Source organism: Halyomorpha halys, unplaced genomic scaffold, assembly GCF_000696795.3.
Source record: "Halyomorpha halys isolate HHAL.00 unplaced genomic scaffold, Hhal_1.1 Scaffold154.1, whole genome shotgun sequence".
NCBI classification, from domain to species: domain Eukaryota; kingdom Metazoa; phylum Arthropoda; class Insecta; order Hemiptera; family Pentatomidae; genus Halyomorpha; species Halyomorpha halys.
The window spans coordinates 410140-430813 of NW_027112031.1; the positions used below are offsets into that span (position 1 = coordinate 410140).

The 20674-nt window shown below is 33.4% G+C and overlaps 1 protein-coding gene across 3 annotated transcripts in view; it reads left to right on the top strand.

Annotated features, from left to right (window-relative positions):
• LOC106678681 (probable RNA helicase armi) overlaps positions 1–20674 on the top strand; it is an 89828-nt gene that overhangs the window by 26526 nt on the left and 42628 nt on the right. For all 3 annotated transcript variants that reach the window (XM_014417377.3, XM_067049941.1, XM_014417376.3), the window contains exons 4-6: positions 5786–5976; positions 7391–7594; positions 16764–16924. In XM_014417377.3, the coding sequence (XP_014272863.1) occupies positions 5786–5976; positions 7391–7594; positions 16764–16924 (556 nt within the window). The remainder of the gene's footprint in view (positions 1–5785; positions 5977–7390; positions 7595–16763; positions 16925–20674) is intronic.

Sequence of the window (20674 nt, forward strand, 5' to 3'; positions counted from 1 at the left end):
CTTGAGAAATGGCTGGCCTGTGGGTCCTTGACAAGAAGATGATACCGCGGTTGACTTTTGAAAATTTCCTCTAATGTTGAGTCTTGAGCCTTGGGAGAGTGTCTAGTCCTGATTTAGCACGTCTTGATTGGAGGTAGGCATGAGCTGCTGCGTTTACGAGCGGTGCCTAGGCGTTTGCCGAATTTTCGTGAGACGTCTTTGCTAGTGGTATCTCCTTAATATTGCTTGGGCTAGGCCTTCCTTGGGTGTAGAATCCGCAACACAGGTCCCTGATTGAGGTTTAACTGCGCTGGGTTATGTTGTCTCCTATTTTTTTGTTCTACTGGTTTTCCTTGTTTCTCTTCTCTTTCCGTCTCTGAAGATTCTCTGCCTTCTCTTTCGTTATTGTTTGTTATCTCTCTAGTTATTTATTGTTCCTCGTTAATAAGTCCTTCCTGTGTCGGGCCTTGTTATGACGGACTTATCACGTCGGGATCGTGTCGGGCTTCTCTTCGACAGCTTGGATCACGTCAGGCGGGCTTCTCTGCGTCGGCCTGGATCACGTCAGCGGGCTTCTCTTCGTCGGCCTTGGTCACGTCGGGGTTGTCTGGTCTTAGGCGATTTCTCCAGCCTGATATCTCTTTATAGAAGGCCCACGACAAGGCGTATTCATTATATCCAGAGGATGAGCCCTGGACACTGATGCAGGTAGAGGAGCTCTAGGTGAGAGAGTCTGAGGTAGAGTAACAGTTCTAGTTGCCGAGATGAAGCGGACGGACTAGAACTGTCAAGATAGGAGCCAGCTTACTAGTTGCCAAGATGAAGCAGACAGACTAGAGCCGGGGAGAGACGGGAAATTACACTGGTTGCCGAGATGAAGCGGACGGACCAGTGTAACCGTTAAGGATTAGGTTACAATCTTAGTTGCTGAGATGAAGCGGATGGACTAAGATTGCTGGAGAGAAGGAGAGGAGATTGGCCATCGTCTTAGGTGTGCGTACAGAAATAACAACTTTGGTGAGCATAGATTGGCAATGAACTTCTCTATCTCGAGCAGTGTATACGCCACCTGTGCCATGACTAGACCCAGGAAAGGATGTGGATCTAAGATCAAATTTGGGGATTTAGAGTCCCTTATTTATAGGCCTAGTCCATGCGGCTGTGACCGAGAAGCGGTCGATACATGTCTGCTTGAGATAGGTTCGTGCATTGTTTTGGTTTCGTTTATTAATCATTCTATTGACATTGTTAAGTGTTATGCACAGAGATTATTAATATATAAAAATAACAATGTGTTTTTACAAAATTAAGTAATATGTAAATTTGAGAGCTTCGGTGAGGCTCGAGGTGCAGCGCTCTGGTGAGTAGTGATCGAAACCCCTACTCCCTCTCGCTATAGATTCATCCCAATAGAGCTTGAGAGGACCTTTTTGGGGGAGTCTCTTTGGGTGGTACTTGTAGTATGGACTCTTGTCATCAATTAACTTTTACTTTATTGCCAGGGCCTGATGCAAAATTTTGGCTACATTGTTGTGCCTCTGTAAATATTCAGTACCAACCAACAATCCACATACACAGGTTACAGGAATGGTTTCAGAGCTATTCCTAGCAAGTCTGACTGCATGTTCGTTGCCAATGTTACCACAGTGAACCGGCACCCATTCAATGCTGACTTTATTAATGCATGAGAGTTTGTTGAGTGCTGCTGTAGCAGTCTTCAACAACTCTGGATCGAGTGATTGGGTTGCTGAGTACCCCTATTGCTGCCTGGTTATCTTTGTAGATTGTAATTATTCTACCAGAGAGCGCTTCGTCTATAAGAGTGCTGGTGCAATGGTTTATTACGAGTATTTCTGATTGAAATACTAAAGTATACCTCACTAAGGGAATAGATATACCTTCCAATGGCTTATTGCAACGGTAGACGCCAGCTCCTGAGCCCTGGGTTGTTAGGGAGCCGTCCATGTAGCAATTAATGCCATTGCTCAGTTTGTGTATTTTTGTTTTGGCAATGTTGACACTTAGTTTAGTGCTTTTATATTTGTAGATTTGTAAGTCTGAGTGCATGGAAAGCACCCTCTCCTCATCTATCCGCTAAATTATCTTCCCATGTCCTGCTAGAGTCAGGGCATTGGATATAGCATTTTGTTTAACAAGCCTATACATAGTGTTCAGAGCTTGTGCTTTGATTTCCAGGTGTAGTGGAGTTAGGCTAAGCATGACTTCCATTGCTGCTGTTGGAGTGGTGGTCATCAGGCATGCGAACCTCTGTAGTCTATCAAGTATATTCCTGCACGACCCTACTTTGGCTCTGTGCCACCATACCAGGGCTGCATATGAGACCATTGGTCTTACAGCTATTATGTACAGCTTGTAAACCATTCTTGGTTTGAGCTCCCAGTTCTTGCCTATTGGACATATGCAGGCCCTAGACATTCGAGGGTTTTACAAGCTTTCTCTAGTACATGCTTGTGCTGTCGTAGTTTGTGGTCCAGAATAACCCCCTGGTGTTTCACCTCTTTAACTTGGTTAATCTGGATTCCATTCAACATAGGTGATCTTATTGTCACCTTTCTCTTTTTAGTAAAGACACAGACACCAACCTTGAGTGGGCTGATGCTCAGACCATTGTTCTTACACCAGCCCACCAGAATGTTTGCTGCAGTCTGCACTAGATCTGAAAATATCTGAGGATACTTTCCTTCAATCAGGATTGCAATGTCATCTGCATAATAACCCTGTGTATAGTAACCTACAGTGTTTAGGGTTATTAGCAAAAAATCAAGCACCAGAGTAAGGTAGAGAGCATACCACCCTGTGGGCAGCACCCTTTGGGTCTAATCCACAGTTCAGAGTGCCCTAATTCTGATTTGAGGATCCTTTGTTCCAGGATGGAAGAAATCCATCCGGATATGATGGGATCTATATTTCTCTCCCTTAGCACATCATTAATAACGCTATAAGGAGTCTTGTCAAATGCACCTTCAATGTCTGTGAAGATGCCAACTGTGATCTCTTTTTGTTCGAGTGATCTTTCGATCCTAGAGACCAAGTTGTATAGGGCTACCTCGCAGAATTTCCCTGCTTGGTTGGCACATTGTTTGGAATATATAGCACTTGCTACAGCACTTCTGACTAATACAAAAATTAAAATTATTTTAAAATTAGAAACAAAAAAAATATTTGTTGTGTCATTTGTGACATAAAATAAAAATGTATATGTATATATAGTTGATCGTAGAGATTTAAATATAAGTAGATGGTCAGGGTTGTGGTCAAAAAAAGAACAAATAGCTTAAAACTATTTTAATGTCTGACATTTCGCCCCACTTTGCAGGTTCAACCATTCGCTTTGAACAGCCCTGATGAAGCCCTGCAAAGTGGGGCGAAACGTTGGACATTAAAATAGTTTTAAGCTATTTGTTCTTTTTTTGACCGCAACCCTGACCATCTACTTATATTTAAAATAAAAATGTCTTTATATCATCCTGGGTGATGGGGCCCCATGTGGATAATTGTCCTCGTGGAGAAAGAGAATGAATAGTCCACCTTGAGGATGAGAATATTAGGGTTGCCAGCCTGCTAGTAACTAACTGACTAGAGAGATAAAGATACCTGAGCCCGGCATATGTACAAATAATGGTCTTATTTATACCTCTGTTGCATAAATAAAAAACATGCTAATACAAAATGCTTACAACCATAACAGATAAATTTATTTATAGTATGGAACCAATTACTAAAAATATGTTGGCCCCAATAGAAATGATGAAGATAGAAAGGGAAGAGGGTTAATTGAAGAAGAGAGGAAGTATATTAACAGACATAAAGAATGTAGTAGAAGAGAAGAAGATAGGAGACGAGAAGATTAAAAAAAAAAAAAAAAACACAACGGAGCTGTAAAAATGACTCAGTCAGTTCAAGACATAATAATATAGAGCATCATAATAATGATACAAAATTGAAAAATCAGAATGTATTAGAATCATAAAAGTACTAGAGGCTAAAAACAAATCAAAACAAGATTCCTTTCAGCATCATAGAAAACATATTGATAAGATTGATTCCAAACTCTAGGGTGTGAAGGTGGTTCTGTTTGGGATGAACAGTTTTAAGAAATGGGCAGTGTAACAATGTTATCTGGTCGATCGATCGATTTTAGTTGAAATTGTTGATGAATTAAAACATATGTTTTTGGATAGTGTGTAAAAAAAAAATAAAATAACTTGAGGGCATTTAGAAGTGTTGTGAATATTTTCGTTACTTTGCAATAAAAAATTTGTTTTTGTTTTTGTTCTTTATGGTTTGTTTCTTGGCCTAGGTAACACGCAACAGCATTGTTTTTCAATTGAATGGAGACTCAGAATTTTAGGCAAAATATGATAAAAGTGCTAAATTTCCCTGTTTTGGCCTATTTATCAGAACATAAATAGAAATTTTGTTTTTAGCCCCCCAAAAAACACATGCCGACAGACCAAGTACTTATATTTTTTCTACATCCAACTTCCATTTGGTGACTTTGATGACATCAGTTTTAAAAATGCAAGAAGATATGCCATATTTTAGGAATACATACTACACATCCTATAAAAATTTCAATTACGATAATTTTAGTTGGCCAGTGGAACATCAAATTTTGCCATTACATAATTTAAATTTCATGCTTAAAGCAACAACTTGCAAGTTACTGACCTGTGTTGTGTGTTCATATGAGAGCTCTCTACAATTTAAAATGGTTCCTAGCTGTAAGTCCTTTTGTCGAATGAATTCACTGCCAGTTCCTGGTCTAAGATATTTTATACTAATCTTGGCATTAAAATCTGTATAAACCTATCTATCTGGTCTAACTGATCATAGATATGATTCTGCACCTCGTCTTCTTTATTGTTGCTTGGTGTATATTTGTTAATAATTATAGTACTCCTACCTCTTATGTGTAATTCACTCATCCTCCCATTGATTAGTGTGAAGTTTAAATCTGATTTTCCTACTGCTAGACTAACTATAAATCAAGTGCCAGCCATTCTATTTTGTCTTTCTATTGTTGTAGAACAGTGTGTGGTTGTTGTGGTTGATTGTAAAAGTGGTTTTATCACCTGGCCAACTTACCTTTCTGTAAAATTTATATATACCTTTATATTATATAACCATTATATAAATTCTGTATAATGGTCTATATGAGCTCCCAACTTTTCATGATTCAATATGCATGTAGTTTTTTAAATTATCAGCCCTATTCCCAATTCCTAACTTGGAGGGCCAGGAGATTTTTCGGACATTGGGGGTCAGTCACTTCTTTATACCTCTCTGAACCAGCAATCAGGAATCAAACCTGTATTGGTATACATCTCAATTCGTCGGCTATGTGGTCTTCCCCAGTGTGCGATCAATCTTTTTTTGATGATCACATAGTAGTAGTATATACACATAGTAGTAGGTCACATATAGTACTATCCACATGAAAGTCTAAAAAAAATTGTAAGTTTTAGATTGTAGGTACCTCAAAAGCTTAACAGATATAAAAACAATTTAATATAAGTGTTCTCAAAGGAAGTGTAAGTTTTATTTTGTTGATAGAATATTTATTTCTGTATGACCAACCATTTTTGAGATAGAAGTGAAAAGCCGACAAAAGGCCTATGTACCTTAATGAATTCTCAAAGTCAAATATTTACTCCTGCTCCATGTCCTTTAAAAATCCTTTGTCAGTTTAATTGAGAACTACTCCAATTCAATTTTTGTTTTCAGATGTTTTCCTTAATTTGTAGCGCTTTTGATTTTTAGTCTTAATTTTATTTTTTTATAGGTGATTTTATAACCCTAGAAGGTCAGATTATTGATAATCAATTATCAGTAAATAAGATAAGACCTACAATAACAACCATAAAGAGTGGTATAGTAACAAAATGGGATGTAGCTCGTGGTATAATTAGTGATTTTGCCTGGTTTACATTAGAATCCTGTGAGCCTGGTTACATTCCCATTGAAGGAGACAAGGTAATGTTTAACCTCCATGTGTTATTTAAGTTTATACTTAATTATTATGGTAATTGATGTTTTTATTAAGTAATTAATAAGAAATCATTTATTTATTTCAAAATGTACCTCTTGACAAATACTTATTGTTGCTTAAGCTGTAATACCTCGAAAGTCTGAAGAAATCAAAAATATGGTATGATAACTTTTATAAAAACTCAGTGGATAGCCCTAGAGGTATCTCATGTCAGAAACAATTACATACATAGTACAAAAGGATAATTGAGATGAGATTTTTCTTGAATGATGCATTAATTTTTTTAAATATCACATGTTTTATTTTTTCTGACTTTAAAGATATCACAGCTTAAGGGAGGTTAAGTTTTAAATATGCTATTAGTTTTTATTTCAACATATTCAAGATTATTTACACATTATTGCATATTATCAGGCTGTTATAGAAGTCTTGGTTCAAAAATTAAGTTTTATTTAAATTTCTGTATAAAATATATATATTAAAATTATTCTTTAAAATATAGCTCATCATTGTAGAATACTTCCAGGAAAATGGGGACTGGTTGTGCAAGAGAGTCAGAAACTATCAAAAGGTTTTTCTATATTTTCTTAGGGAATCAGATCAATTTTTAAAACAAAATATGTTGTGTTTTTTTCCCATTATGATGAGGAGAATAGCAGAAAATAGGTTTGACAATATTTTAACCTTTTTTTGTTGAATTTGAAATTTAAAATCATTATTCATGAAAATTTTAATAACATTTGATTGAGCAACTGTGTATAAAAAAAAGTTGAATCCAACATATTTTTAGCTGTTTAAGTCTATAGAATGATTTCATCGGGTACAGAAATTTTGGATATCAAAGTAATGCTATGGTGCTCTCAAGTTAGCTATGCTTGAAGGGTTTACCTCAACCTAGGATCTTGGTTCAGCACTTTGTAAGGAAGTACTGTTTTTAAATGCACTATGGAATTTTGCACAGGTTCTTGCACCAAAATTAAAATTATTTCACTTTTCATGACTTAAAATATTTGTAATCAAATGTATGTATGTACAGAACATGCTTGCACTTTAATGAAAATGTAGTGTCAATTTATCTACGATAACAACCTCTAGTAGTTCAGTATCATAGATTTCAATTAGTCTAACATTTATCTGTGTAAAGTTCTGGACTTCCATTTTGCTTGAAAAAGCTCATATATATTGGGACATTTCAAATTGAGATATTGGGTTCTAGGAAACCACAGAATTTCTCCCTCATCTAATCCTCACAATCCTTAATGCTCTTTGTTATGTAACAAATAAAATTATCCACAATGCAAACTTCAATCCCTTTATTGCAGATTTGGTTGAACATACTATAATCATATCCTTTCTTTTAATCATATGCTTGTTAAATTTTTAATATTTTTTTTTTAGGTGCTGGCAAGTCTAATCCGTATTGATGACCCTAAAGGTTATATGTGGAGGGCTATTCAGGTAGTAAATGTCTTCCAGAATATTGGAAGTTTTTCACAAAATGATGGTGAACCCCGACCTGATTTGATTTGTAATCACTATGGAATATTTATTCCCGTTTTACCAAAATTTACTATGCAGATCAACAAAGTCATGGAATTTACTGTAAGTATTTTCATAGAGTCACTTAATTTTTTTGATGAGAATCAAAAATGAATGTTATTATATTTATGAGGTTGGTAAATAAGGCCTTTCAGTTTTCAATTAAATTTTCTTTTAGAGTTTGAAACTACTTATAGGTACAATTTTATTGTTTTTAGTTCTTTTTAACAATATTTCAGCTTTTGTATATATTGTTTTTTAATTATTTTTTAAAAACTAACCAATTAACTCTTTGTTACTGGAAAAACTTACATTTTTCCAACATTCCATAGCATCCAGTATAATATTAAACATTCGCCTAATGCAATAGAAGTTGAAGGCCTGTATTTTTCCTTGGTCCATAGGTTGGAGTTTGGCCTTGGACAGAAGAACTGCCTTGAAGTTTAAATTATTTTTCTTTAAATAAGTTTCAACTTTAAGAATAAACCAGAAAAAAAAAGGTCGCACCTTAAAAGTAGGGATAAATACAAGAAATATTGTATAGATTCATTTGGTTATTTATCATTGTTGATAATATCGATATCAATATTTAGATTTTTTTTTTTTAATAGAAATATCGATATTTGGTTTAATAAGATTAAGAAAATTTTATAAAAAGCATTAAAATAGTTTTTCGATATTTTAAATTTATAAATTCATGTTCCTTTCCATATTTTACACTGTTACCAATATCGATATCGAAGATTAGAAACAATATTTCGATATTTATTTTTATAGAAATATCGATATTTTATGAAACGAAACTATAACATTTTATGAACAGCTAAAATAAGCTATTCCGATATTTTATTTTTATGATTTCATATTTATTTAGATATTTATCATTGTTGAAAATATCGATATATCATTTTGAAAATTTCAAATTCATTTCGGTATTTAACATTGTTGATAATATCGATATCTTTTTTTAATAGAAATATCGATATTTGGTTTAATAAGATTAAGAAAATTTTATAAAAAGCATTAAAATAGTTTTTCAATATTTTAAATTTATAAATTCAATATTCTTTCGATAATTTACATTGTTATTAATATCGAAATAAAATATTAGAAACAACATTTCGATATCTATTGATCTAAATATCGATATTTGGTTTAAAAATATTAAGCAAATTTTATAAAAAGCTTAAAAATATTTTGTTGATATTTTAAATTGATTAATTCATGTTCCTTTCGATATTTTACATAGTAATCAATATCGATATCGAAGATTAGAAACGATATTTCGATATTTTATTTTATAGAAATATCGACATTTCATGAAAGAATACTATAACATTTTATGAAAAGCTAAAATAAGGTATTTCGGTATTTTATTTTTACGGTTTCATGTTCATATCGATATTTAACATTAATGAAAATATCGATATCGATATTTCGATATCTTATTAATAGAAATATTGATATTTGGTTTAATAAGATTAAGAAAATTTTATAAAAAGCATTAAAATAGTGTTTCGATATTTTAAATTGATAAATTCATGTTCCTTTCCATATTTATTACACTGTTACCAATATCTATATCGAAGATTAGAAACGATATTTTGATATTTATTTTTATGACAATATCGATATTTTATGAAACGAAACTATAACATTTTTTAAAAACCAAAGTAAGCTATTTCGATATTTTATTTTTATGATTTCATATTTATTTAGATATTTATCATTGTTGAAAATATCGATATCGATATTTCGATATTTCATTTTGAAAATTTCAAATTCATTTCGATATTTAACATTGTTGATAATATCGATATCGATATTTCGATATTTTTAAAAAATAGAAATATCAATATTTGGTTTAATTAAGATTAAGAAAATTTTATAAAAAGCATTAATCGAATAGTTTTTCGATATTTTAAATTTATAAATTCAAAGTTCTTTCGATAATTTACATTGTTATTAATATCGATATAAAATATTAGAAACGACATTTCGATATCTATTAATCTAAATATCGATATTTGCTTTAAAAATATTTATAAAAAGCTTAAAACTATTTTTTCGATATTTTTAAATTGATTAATTCATGTTCCTTTCCATATTTTACATAGTAGTTAATATCGATATCGAAGATTAGAAACTATATTTCGATATTTTATTTTATAGAAGTATGGATATTTTATCTTTTATAACTATAACATTTATGAAAAGCTAAAAAAAGGTATTTCGATATATTATTTTGATGATTTCATGTTCATTTCGGTATTTAACATTGTTGATAATATCAATTTAGATGATTAGCAATGATTTTTTGATATTTTTATTTACAGAAATATTGATATTCCATTTTTTATTATTCTATACAATTTTCTAGTCAGTTTAAACAAAGTATTGATATTTCGATAAAACAATATTGGGATATTGTTTCAAATACTTCCATATCGATATTACAATAGTGTAAAATATCGAAATAAATATGTAATTATCAGAATAAAATATCGATATTCCTATTTTAAAATCTTTATATATGTTATTTTAGTAATTTTAAACTATATATCGATATTTCGATAAAATAATATTGAAATATTGTTGGTTATATTACACATTGATATTACAACAGTGTAAAATATTGAAATAAATATGTAATATCAAAATAAAATATCGATATTCCTATTTTAAAATCTCTATGTTATTTTCAACAAAATATCGATATTTCGGAATATTATTGTTTATATTCCAAATCGATGTTACAACATTGTAAAATATCGAAAAAGTATATGTAATTATCAAAATAAAATATCGATATTCCTATTTTAAAACCTCTATGTAATATTTTAGTCATTTTAAACAATATATCGATAAAGTAATATCGTTATATTTTTCTTATATACCATAACGATATTACAATAATACAAAATATCGAAATAAATATGTATTTATCAAAATAAAATATCGATAATTCATTTTTAATTATTCTATACAATTTTCTAGTCTTTTTAAACTAAATATTGATATTTCGATAAAATAATATCAGAAGATTGTTGTTTATATTTATAATCAATATTACAACAATGTAAAATATCGAAAAAAATATGTAATTATTAAAATAAAATAATATCGGAATATTGATGCTCATATTCCCTATTGATTACAACAATAGGAAATATCGAAATAAATATGTACTTATCACAATAAAATATCAATATTCAATTTTTTAATTTTCTTCAATAAAACAATTATATTTTAGTTTATATTTGTTATATTTATGATATGGTTAACGTGGTGTTCAAATAAGTCTTCATATGTCCTGCTATGTTATCATTTTATAATTTTTATTACTTTAATTCGTTAAATTTTCGATATCGATATTTCGATATTTTAGTTCCGATATTATATCGATATCGATATTTTAGTTCTGATATTATATCTATATTGATATTGCTATCTGATATCGATATCGATATTTTCTTTCGATATCCCATCCCTACTGTAAAGACGCTTTTTATTTTACATCATGCTTGCAGATTATAGCACTACTTAGGGACACTATTTTCAGGTTACGGTCTTCAATCCGTAATATTAATGCTGCTTCCATATTTTTCAATTGGTAGATCACAAAAAATTTTTACTCATTATGAGGTTAAAGCTGTAGAATTTCTTATTTTTAGCTCTGATTTCTTAGTGGATTTTACAGTTGCTTTATTGACTTTATAAAAATGTGATATGGATACAAGCCACTCGCCATGGTGTAAATGTTCAAGCATTTCTATTTTTACCTCAAGCGGTAACAAAACTTTTTCTCTATTTAGTAACTACCTCCTTTGCTTTCACCCTACAGTATAAGTTAAAAAGAATACAGAAAAAACATGTGCTAGATCACTTGGAATTTACAGGTTTCATCGCGAACTACTCCACAAATCTTAAGATGTCTTTTAAGTCTGCAATCACCGGTAAGAACTCCTATTAGCAATCAGAGTTCATTTGTTTAGGCCTAGCATTTTTCAAGAAAGTCAGAAATTTAGAAAAAAATCTGTTTTATCAAAGGGACTACAAAAAATCTGATTATTTAGGGAGTCGCAAACTACAAAAAAAGATTATGAACCTCTGTGTTAAGGCCTTATCAGTCCTCCCTACCAGGGAGTGCTGGGTAGTCTCAGTAGATTTTCCCTGGAGATATGCATGTTGATTTGGATGAAGGGGATTGATTGGTAACACCTTGCTTGTAAGGAAAACTGTCACCAACTTCCCCAAGATCTTAAACAGGAAGGAGGAAAAACTTATAGGTCAATAAGATTTAGCGACACTATAGTCCTCTTTCCTATTCTTGGTAATAAAAGCTATCAATGATTTCCTCCATGAATCGGGTATATCCCAATGCCAGAGAGGCTGTAAGCAATACCCTAATACGGCAGAGTATGGCATTAAGTCCTTTGAGCATGCATGGGAGAATACCTTTTGTATCTGGCCTTTTATGGCTTGAGCTTCCCCACAGCCCACCTTATGGTCCTGTCTATAATGATAGACTTCACTAACAACCAATCTTCTTCATTAGAAGCCTCTCTGAAGGAATCCATGATAGGAGGATTGTCTAATTTTCTGTGCTGGCAACCTGGAAAATGTATCTCCATTAAATGGGACAAGGTTTTCTCTAGATTGGAGCGCCACTTCCCATCTGGTTTCCTTAATGCACCTAATTGACCATTACTACCTAGTAGCTTTATTAGTCGGGAGGCTTCCAGCGTGCTTTCTATGTTACTACAGAACTTGTACCAGCCATCTTGTTTATGTCTTCTTTATTCTCTTTAATATTATTGGAGGTGGTCTGGTATACATTCCAGCTTTGTCTTGTAAGCTTTATTATAGGCTCTTGTGTATTTTTTTAATTTACTCAATTCAGTTGACCACATCTGACTTTTTTACTAGACTCTGTTTACAATTGGCAAGCCTCGTAGGCTAATATAACAGTTCTTTCGAGGAGGCTAGATTCCATGTCCAACTTCGACCTGAAAAGTCCTCCCACCGCATAGAGTGAATCACTTACCACACTCTCTCTGAATAAATCCCAGTCGGTATTTCTCAGGTTTCTTTTCAATGTGCGAAGAGGCTTCTCAGCTATTATCTTAAATGAAATCATCCGATGATCAAACTATGGTATGTCTAAGGTGACCCTCCAGTCTTTCCAAAGGCTTTTAATGCGGCTTGAAGCAAGCGATATATCTAAAACCTTGCCCCTTGCTCTTGTAACAAAGCCCCCTCTGTTGAGAATTTCTGAATCAGTTGAGGCTATAAATTCCAGCAAGGCTTCACCTCACTCATAGGTGTCTGTGCTTCCCTACAATAAGTGGTGAGCATTAATATCTCCGCCAATTAAGAATGGTAAATCTACCTCTCTGTAGTATCGGAGAAGTCTTTCTAGGTGTTGATTGGAGGGATCTATACTATGGGGAACATAAAGAGATTCTATTAACAATTTTATCTTTTTTATACCAAGCTTGATGGTTTGTGCCAAGGTTGTGATGTCTCTTGTATTCAACTGAAGGAGTGGCAGTGCCTATTGGTCCTTAGAGGCCAAGATGCAAGCCCTCAGATTGTCTTTACATGGATTTTGGCAGATAATCCTTCCACCTATACCCTTAATGCTCTAATAGTCCCCCTATAACAATAAGGCTCCTGAATTAACACCAGCCTGGATTTAATATCCGAAAGTAAATTCAGCAGTAGCGGACTTATTATGCTGAATATTAATTTGTTTTTCCTTGATCATTTGGTCTGGCAGATGAGGAGGGATATAGGAAAAGCTAACACCAATTGGCACCAGCTCTTCCTGTGCTCCTCCTGAGGGGGATGGCTACTTCTTGTCGAGTAGACTGGTGCCTTTTATATAGTTAGTTGAACTAACTCATACCTCAGCCGCCATTCACTTGCTTCCAGCCAGGCGATCATGTTGTTCAACTCCTTAAAGATTGTTCTCAGGTGGTCTGGTTCACCTTCCGCTCTCACAAACTACAAGTGATCAGTGCCTGCCAAGTCCTCGTTTTGGTATTCAAGAAGCTGGACCAATCTTTTGGGTTCGATTACCTTGGCTTCCAACCCAATAATAATTTAAGTGGGGCACAGAGCCTCAGTGGACTGCCTCGCCACAAACCTACGGTCTGTAGGAGGTACCCAGTCAGGAATCCAGTCTCTTGTCTCATCAGAACATGTAAGGAGAAACCAACCTGGATCTGCCTGGTGTCCAGAGTTGTCAAACACCAGTGCTCTCCTCCATTGGGTGTGGCTCATTCATTCTCATCTCAATCTCAGAAATGAGGAGCCTCCTAATGAGTGAGGCGTGTAATGAAGGCACCCTCCTTGCTCCCCATTATAACTAACTGGAAAGCTCTCTGTGAGGTTTCTTTATAGGTCTTAAGTTTATTCTCCTGCTCCTATGTGGAAGGCCTACATCTGATACAAGCGCCTTGCTCTCCCCGTGGCGAGAGAGGGGCGTGGAAGACATAGACTCCCCTTCGCCCCCCTTCTGAATCAGTTTGAGAGCTTTGTCTAGTATGTCCTCCCTCAGCGCAACCAAGGGAGAGGAACCTGTCAGGCGCCCAATCCTTTTAGGCTGCCTTTGGGTAGCCTGCTCAGAAGAAGGAGCCTGGTGCCTCATTCTGATGGCCTTCCTTTCGGCTTTCCTAAGCAAGGCATCCTTCTTTCTATATAACTTCTTCTTTAATTTTGCCCAATCTATTGTGGCATCCTTTGATGCCTCTCCTTCCTCTCTAGGCATCTTGCTACTTGGGCCAGCCTTAATATGACTAAGTTGTTGTAGCCTTCCTTGGACAGATTCAGTTGAGGAGGTCAACCAAAGTAGGGTGAAGTCATCAATAGCCCTCCCCATCACCTGGAAACGGGGGAATTGGTGTGGCCGCACCACCCTGTCTGTGAGGCTTCTTTGTAGGTCTTTGGTGTATTCTCCTACTCCCTCTGATGAGTAGAAGGTCCCGCAAAAGGGTCGCCGGTCGTTCTAGGGGACTCCCCAATGGATTTGGACCTCTTCTTGTCCTGCCTACGGGTGTTGGCAGATGGGGAGTCCATTGGCCTCTGCCTTTTTGCTAGGATATGTGGAGGGCCCACTCTTGAGACATGTGTCTTACTCTCCCCACGGTGAGAGAGGGGTGGGAAAGACAGCTGCTCAGAAGGAGCCTGGCGCCTCATTCTGATGGCCTCCCTTTTGGCTTTTTTAAGCTAGGCCACCTCCTTCCTTTTCTTCTTTCTATATAGCTTCTTCTTTAATTTGACTCTATTTATTTTGACATATTTTAATGCCTCTTCTTCCCCTCTAGGCATCTTGCTGCTTGGGCCAGACTTAATATGACTAATTTGCTGTAGCTTACCTTGGTCGGATTCAGTTGACGAGGTCAACCGAGAGTCCTCCCTATGACCTGGAAGACTGGGGGGTAGTTGGCGTGGCCGCACCACCTTATCTTGTCTGGGCTTAGCTGCCAGTTCAATCCCCTTTTCACAGCTAATATTGTCTTCGTTCGTGTATTCGGTCTGGGAGAACTGCTCTTCACCTGTTTCCATCGCAACTGGCACTTTAGGCTGCTCTTCAATGTTCATATTTTCCATTGGTTAATTATTTATTTGTCTGTATTGTTTATTGGATGATGTTAGAGTAGGTGTGCAGCCATCCCAGCCCTCAACCCCATTTCACTGAAAAAGCTTTCCTCCTGGAGTGAAGTCCAGAGTGGCCTCGGGGGAGCAACTCTGGTACATGCAGCAGAGTCCCATCCAGTCACCAACTGGCACTACTACAACGTCCAAACTTTTACACTAAGCTGATAGAGCAGCCACTCCCTCTGGGTTGAGAGGAGCGGGCTCCTGTACTATCTCAGCAGCCAGGGAGTGCCATTCCTTGGGTTTCCTCTGTACCCTCTGGAATAAATCCCCCAGGAGTATTAGTCAAGCAGTAGATGAGGTGTAAGAGACAGCTGTAGTGACCTTTGTGTGTTGGGTGCAGAGTAATGTGCTGTGCTCCTCCAGTTGCTCCAGTGCAGTTGAACATGTGGTGCTAAATTAAAATCTGTATTCAAAAGTAACTCCCACCCTACACCTTCATTAATCTGCCTCAAAATTGCACTCTTCCTGTAATATTCCCTTCAGAATGATATTTTTGTCGACAGGATAGTAGGACTTATTACTTCATTTATTCTCATTTTCCCCTATGTATTCTTGTGAAAACTCTGGACTGGCTTTATTGTTTCAGTTACTCGCAGCTTACCATATGTGTTCTTATAAAAATTCTGCATCGTCTTTTTGGTGGTTTACAGTGAGCAAGGGTCTTGTGGATTTCCTCCTGGGTTATTAGTGAACAAAATATTATCACATCTTAAAAAAAAAAAAAAAAAAATCTTTTAGAAAATGACACTTCGTCCATCTAATAACCTTTCAACTCGCATTCTGTAGAATCCTCTTATACAGCTTTTATTTGGGACATGGATTATACCCAAAACATCTTTTGCATATATGTACCTGATTACACATTGTAATGTAGATTCTTTATAATTTCGGTAGCCAATAGCTTTTTGATCAGTGATCCCACCCTTTTTTAATACCTCCAAAACAAGTGAACCTAGAATAATTGTTGGAAGTTGTCGTAAAATTAATTTATATGAAAAACAGATGTGTTTAACTTTACCCTCAATTTCTGTCATCAGAGTAAAGATATACAGATTTAAGAGTAAAGTTTACACCTGGTTTTTATTTAAACAAAACTATGAAAAAAACTTCTATCTTCATTGTGTATTGTAGTCATAATCATAGCCCTAAGTGATTAAATTGGTGCTTAACTGATAAATATTCAACAAACAGTTGCTCTCAAAACAATTTTTCAAAACACCTGTTGAACATAGAAAGGAGTTTCCATAATAGTCAGAAACTTCTTCTATTGGCACCAAACCATGTTGAGTGATTATTACAATTGTGTATCGTAAGATAAGTATAGTGGCTTATCAATAAAACAATTTGACTATGAGCAAGCTATTAATGGTTTTGAACTTTTTGGCATGAATTATCCTTGGTGGTGCGAAGTTTAACACTTTTACAGTAGGTGGTCTGTTTTGAATAGAGCGGTATGTAAAAAAAGAAGAAATAGTGAAATCACACACACACACACACACACACACACACAAAAAATAAACTATTCAATTTTTTTATTTGTCTATAAGCAATATTCTGCTTACAGGTTGATGTAGAAAACAACAACAGTTACAATGTGGAACTGCTATTAATTTTTTGTAATGCTGGTTTTGAAGCACAACAGATATCGCTAATTAGTCCCATAGGTAAATGCAGTGTTATACCATCTCACAGGAAATTAACATGCACTTTCAAAATAGAAGCAAAGTAAGTTATGTATTAACTTAATTTGTATGTAGTTATAATTTTGGTACAATGATAATTCAAAATTACAAATTAGATGAAGAAATATTCACTCCTACCTCTGTACTAAACTTTTTTATTTTTATTAACAGAAGAAATTAGCAATAAGTAATTAACTTATAATTAAAATTGTGTTTGAAAACATATTTTAATATAATATATAATATCATTTTTACTATAAAATTTAAATAATTTTGAAGTAATTTGTTGATAATTTTAATATATGATGGATTTATTTTGTAATTTATAAATTTATTATTTCTTTTTTCAAAGAATATATAGCATTTTTCCTTAGTATTTCTTAAAATTAAAATGAATAAAGAATAGACCATAGTTGTTATTTTTAAGATTAAATTTATTTAAAAAAAGAACAACTGCTGTTAGATATGAACAAGATGCAGTTAGATATGCTATGGAATATTTAAAAAAAAAAAAAAACACATGTAAAACTCAAAAATTCTGTGAGACACTATATTCACTAGATTTAATACTAAATGACAGATTTATGATGTTTATAACTAAAGAGTGAATGAAATTTTTTTCTGAATAAAAAAGTAAAATGTTTGCTGGAATCATGTTTTTGATTATTACTTTTATTTGTTGTTCTTGTACTCATTTTAGAAAAAACATTCTTTAGTTTAACAAAAGATCAAATTATCATCGTGTGTGCATATTTGCTAACTTATGATTTTAGTTGGATAAATCAAAATGCAAATAAACCACTTCCCTCCCCAATCCCTGTATTTCCTGAAACAATATTTTTTTTCTCATCCATCCTGTGTTTTGGCCTCCATTACTGGAGGCTTACTTTATAATATACGGGATAAGTTTTATAAAGAGATATTTTTTTATGGGTAGAAAAAATGGTCTAATACCGGTGTAAGGCAATGCTGCTTTCCACACCGCCACTAACTCACCAAGGTGAAGGTTCACCAGCACATACGATTTTTTTACTTAATTTTTCTGGTTCATTTCTTTTCGTAATTCTGTATCTAGTCAACTGGAAGATCTGTTTCTAAGTTTTCAGTGTTTGTTTCTTCAAATAGTTGTGTTAACAATTACTTCCTTAAAAAATTTAAAGTTTTTCATTTTTATTTTTAAAAAAATTATTTGAATTTATAAAATATTTAAGAAGAAGTCACAATTAAGCCAAGAAACAAGTTCATATGATGATTGTAGTTAAAAATAAAAAATTTCCATTTTTCGTGGTTTTTAATTATTTCTAGTTATCTTCCGATCACATCTAAGTATACTGTAGCATCAGCAGAATCTTCCCACCACTATATGTTGGTTCCCGTATTAACCTGAGGTACACTTAACTAGCCTAACCTCAGGAGGGACTTATTAGAATATTTGAGATGTGATAAATTTATAAACCATTCTATTTTTTATTTCATTGTTATTGTTACTATTTCATTTTTATTGGAAAACTAGTGATAGATTGATACAAGGATGGGATAGAAATTCAGAATCAGTAGCAGAAACTAACCCTACTGAAAACATGGCTGTTACATAAAAAATAATAAAAGAAAATTATGGACTTGTAGCTATTTTTGAAAGAAATCCTTAGATGTTGTATTTTTTGTTAACGATGTTGAACAAATTTTTTGAAATGTTTGTACAGAAAGCAACTGTCAGAAAATAAAATCATGCTCAATTACTCAAGTAAAATCTAAATTAAAAGGATTTGCTAGGTCTAGGTATTACCTACTAACAAATTTGTTTGACACTGTTCATTCATTTTTAAACAATTTACTTAATCTCGTACAGTTGGACAATTAAAACAAGAAATTGGAGACAAACACTCAATGATGAATTCTTTATGAACTCTTTATTAGCTAGCACTTCAAATGCACTTGTTTATATCGATATTGTTTTCTGAAAATTAAAAGAACACTTTTTGCACTTGTGATGTAATTTTGTAAATTGCATGAACACGATTTCTCCATTCAGCTAGCTTAAACCAAAATTTTCCATTTCGAATTACCATTTTTGGCATTCATTTTAACACACGATTGAATCAAAACTGACTCCTGAAAACTAGAAGCTATTGAAAAATTTCCCCTTTCTACAGAAAATGAAATTAAGCAGTCTTGGACTAAACAGTTACTCTAAAAAGTATATTCATAATTATGTTTATTTTACTCAACCATTAACTTCTTGCTTACGCAAATCAGAAATCAGCATATATTCCGATTATTATGTTGGTGCGTTTTGTAATTTAAAATCTCACTTTTTAATTCTGCTATCTTAATTTACCCCAATTATTCCAATCCTATAATCTTAACAAATGATGGCTGTAATATCACAGTTGGTCCAGTGCTTTCTACAGGAGTGGCTCCCAACCCATAGAAGTCTGTAGACTACTAAGCTAGAAATTGATTAATGTGTGGTTCAACCCCACTCCCAACTTAAAGTAAAGAAGTCCTCCTAATATTCACAAAAATATATGCTGCCAGAACCTCCACGGCCCATCTTAAGGCTCTTTTGGCCCACCTATCGTTCACCATTCATGTGTAAGAACAAAGTATGATAAAAAACCTATGAAAATGACATTTAAAATCACCTTTATTCCAGAAATACCTTTTAAATATTTAATGATAGATAAGCATATTGGATTATGAACAAAAACTTATAATTAAAATTATAGGTACATTCTCTATTAGTACAAATCATGATGGATCAGAATAGAGAATACCAAAGTCCATTAATCCAAAATTTGCTAGAATGTTAGGGAATTTTATGCCACTTAAGGTTCTAACAACTCTTGTTAAAATACTAAGTAGTGCACATTCAACATTGAAACAACTATTAAGAGTCATAAAAGAAGAAAATCAGTTAGTCTAGAAACTAATAAAACTAAATATTTTGGTCAAGACTTTAATGGAACATTAAATAATAATCTTAAATTGACATAAAACTAAATAACCTTCTGAAAAATTATTGATCCTACTGAAATGAACAAATAATTAAGGAAAACCTAGTACAAAAGTATCATGATAAATTGAATATCATTCACAAATTATACAAAGCTAGTATAATTTCAGAAGAAAAGGAAAAAAGATCTGAATGCCTAAACCAAAATTGAGAAGACCCACCTAAAATCTATGATAAGACATACATAAAAAGGTGGCTTAGGACGAAAGATAAGAAAATATACAAACAAATCAATACTTTAAATATAAATAATCAGTTATAATCCTACAACCCAGGTTCCTAAGGTTTTTTTTTGCGCTCTTCTACCCATTATCAAGTTCTTTCTATCAACTTTTGGGTGTATGTCATCTTAATTGAAACCATTTTTTATGTATTCCAAACTGAATATAAGTTCCATTTTTTTATCCTTATTTTTCTTTTTCATTTGTACTGTTTCCCAATTTTTTGTTTTTAAAATAGTACTTTTTTCTTATGTCTATCTATCTATCCAAATTTTAGTGCACTGAAATTTTACTAAATATACATAAATACTAAATACTACTTTAATACTACTATTATATTATTTTAATATATAGGGAGATGGTCAGGGTTGCGGTCAGAGGAGAAATAAAAATAGTTTACAACTATTTATTTTCCAACGTTTCGCCCCACTTTGCAGGGCTTCATCAGAGCTAAAAAGATACAAAATGAAACTATGTTAAGATAAAATGATAGAAATAAAAATACAAAGATATAATGAAAAGAATAAAAAAAAGTAACAAAGGCATGAGCAATAGT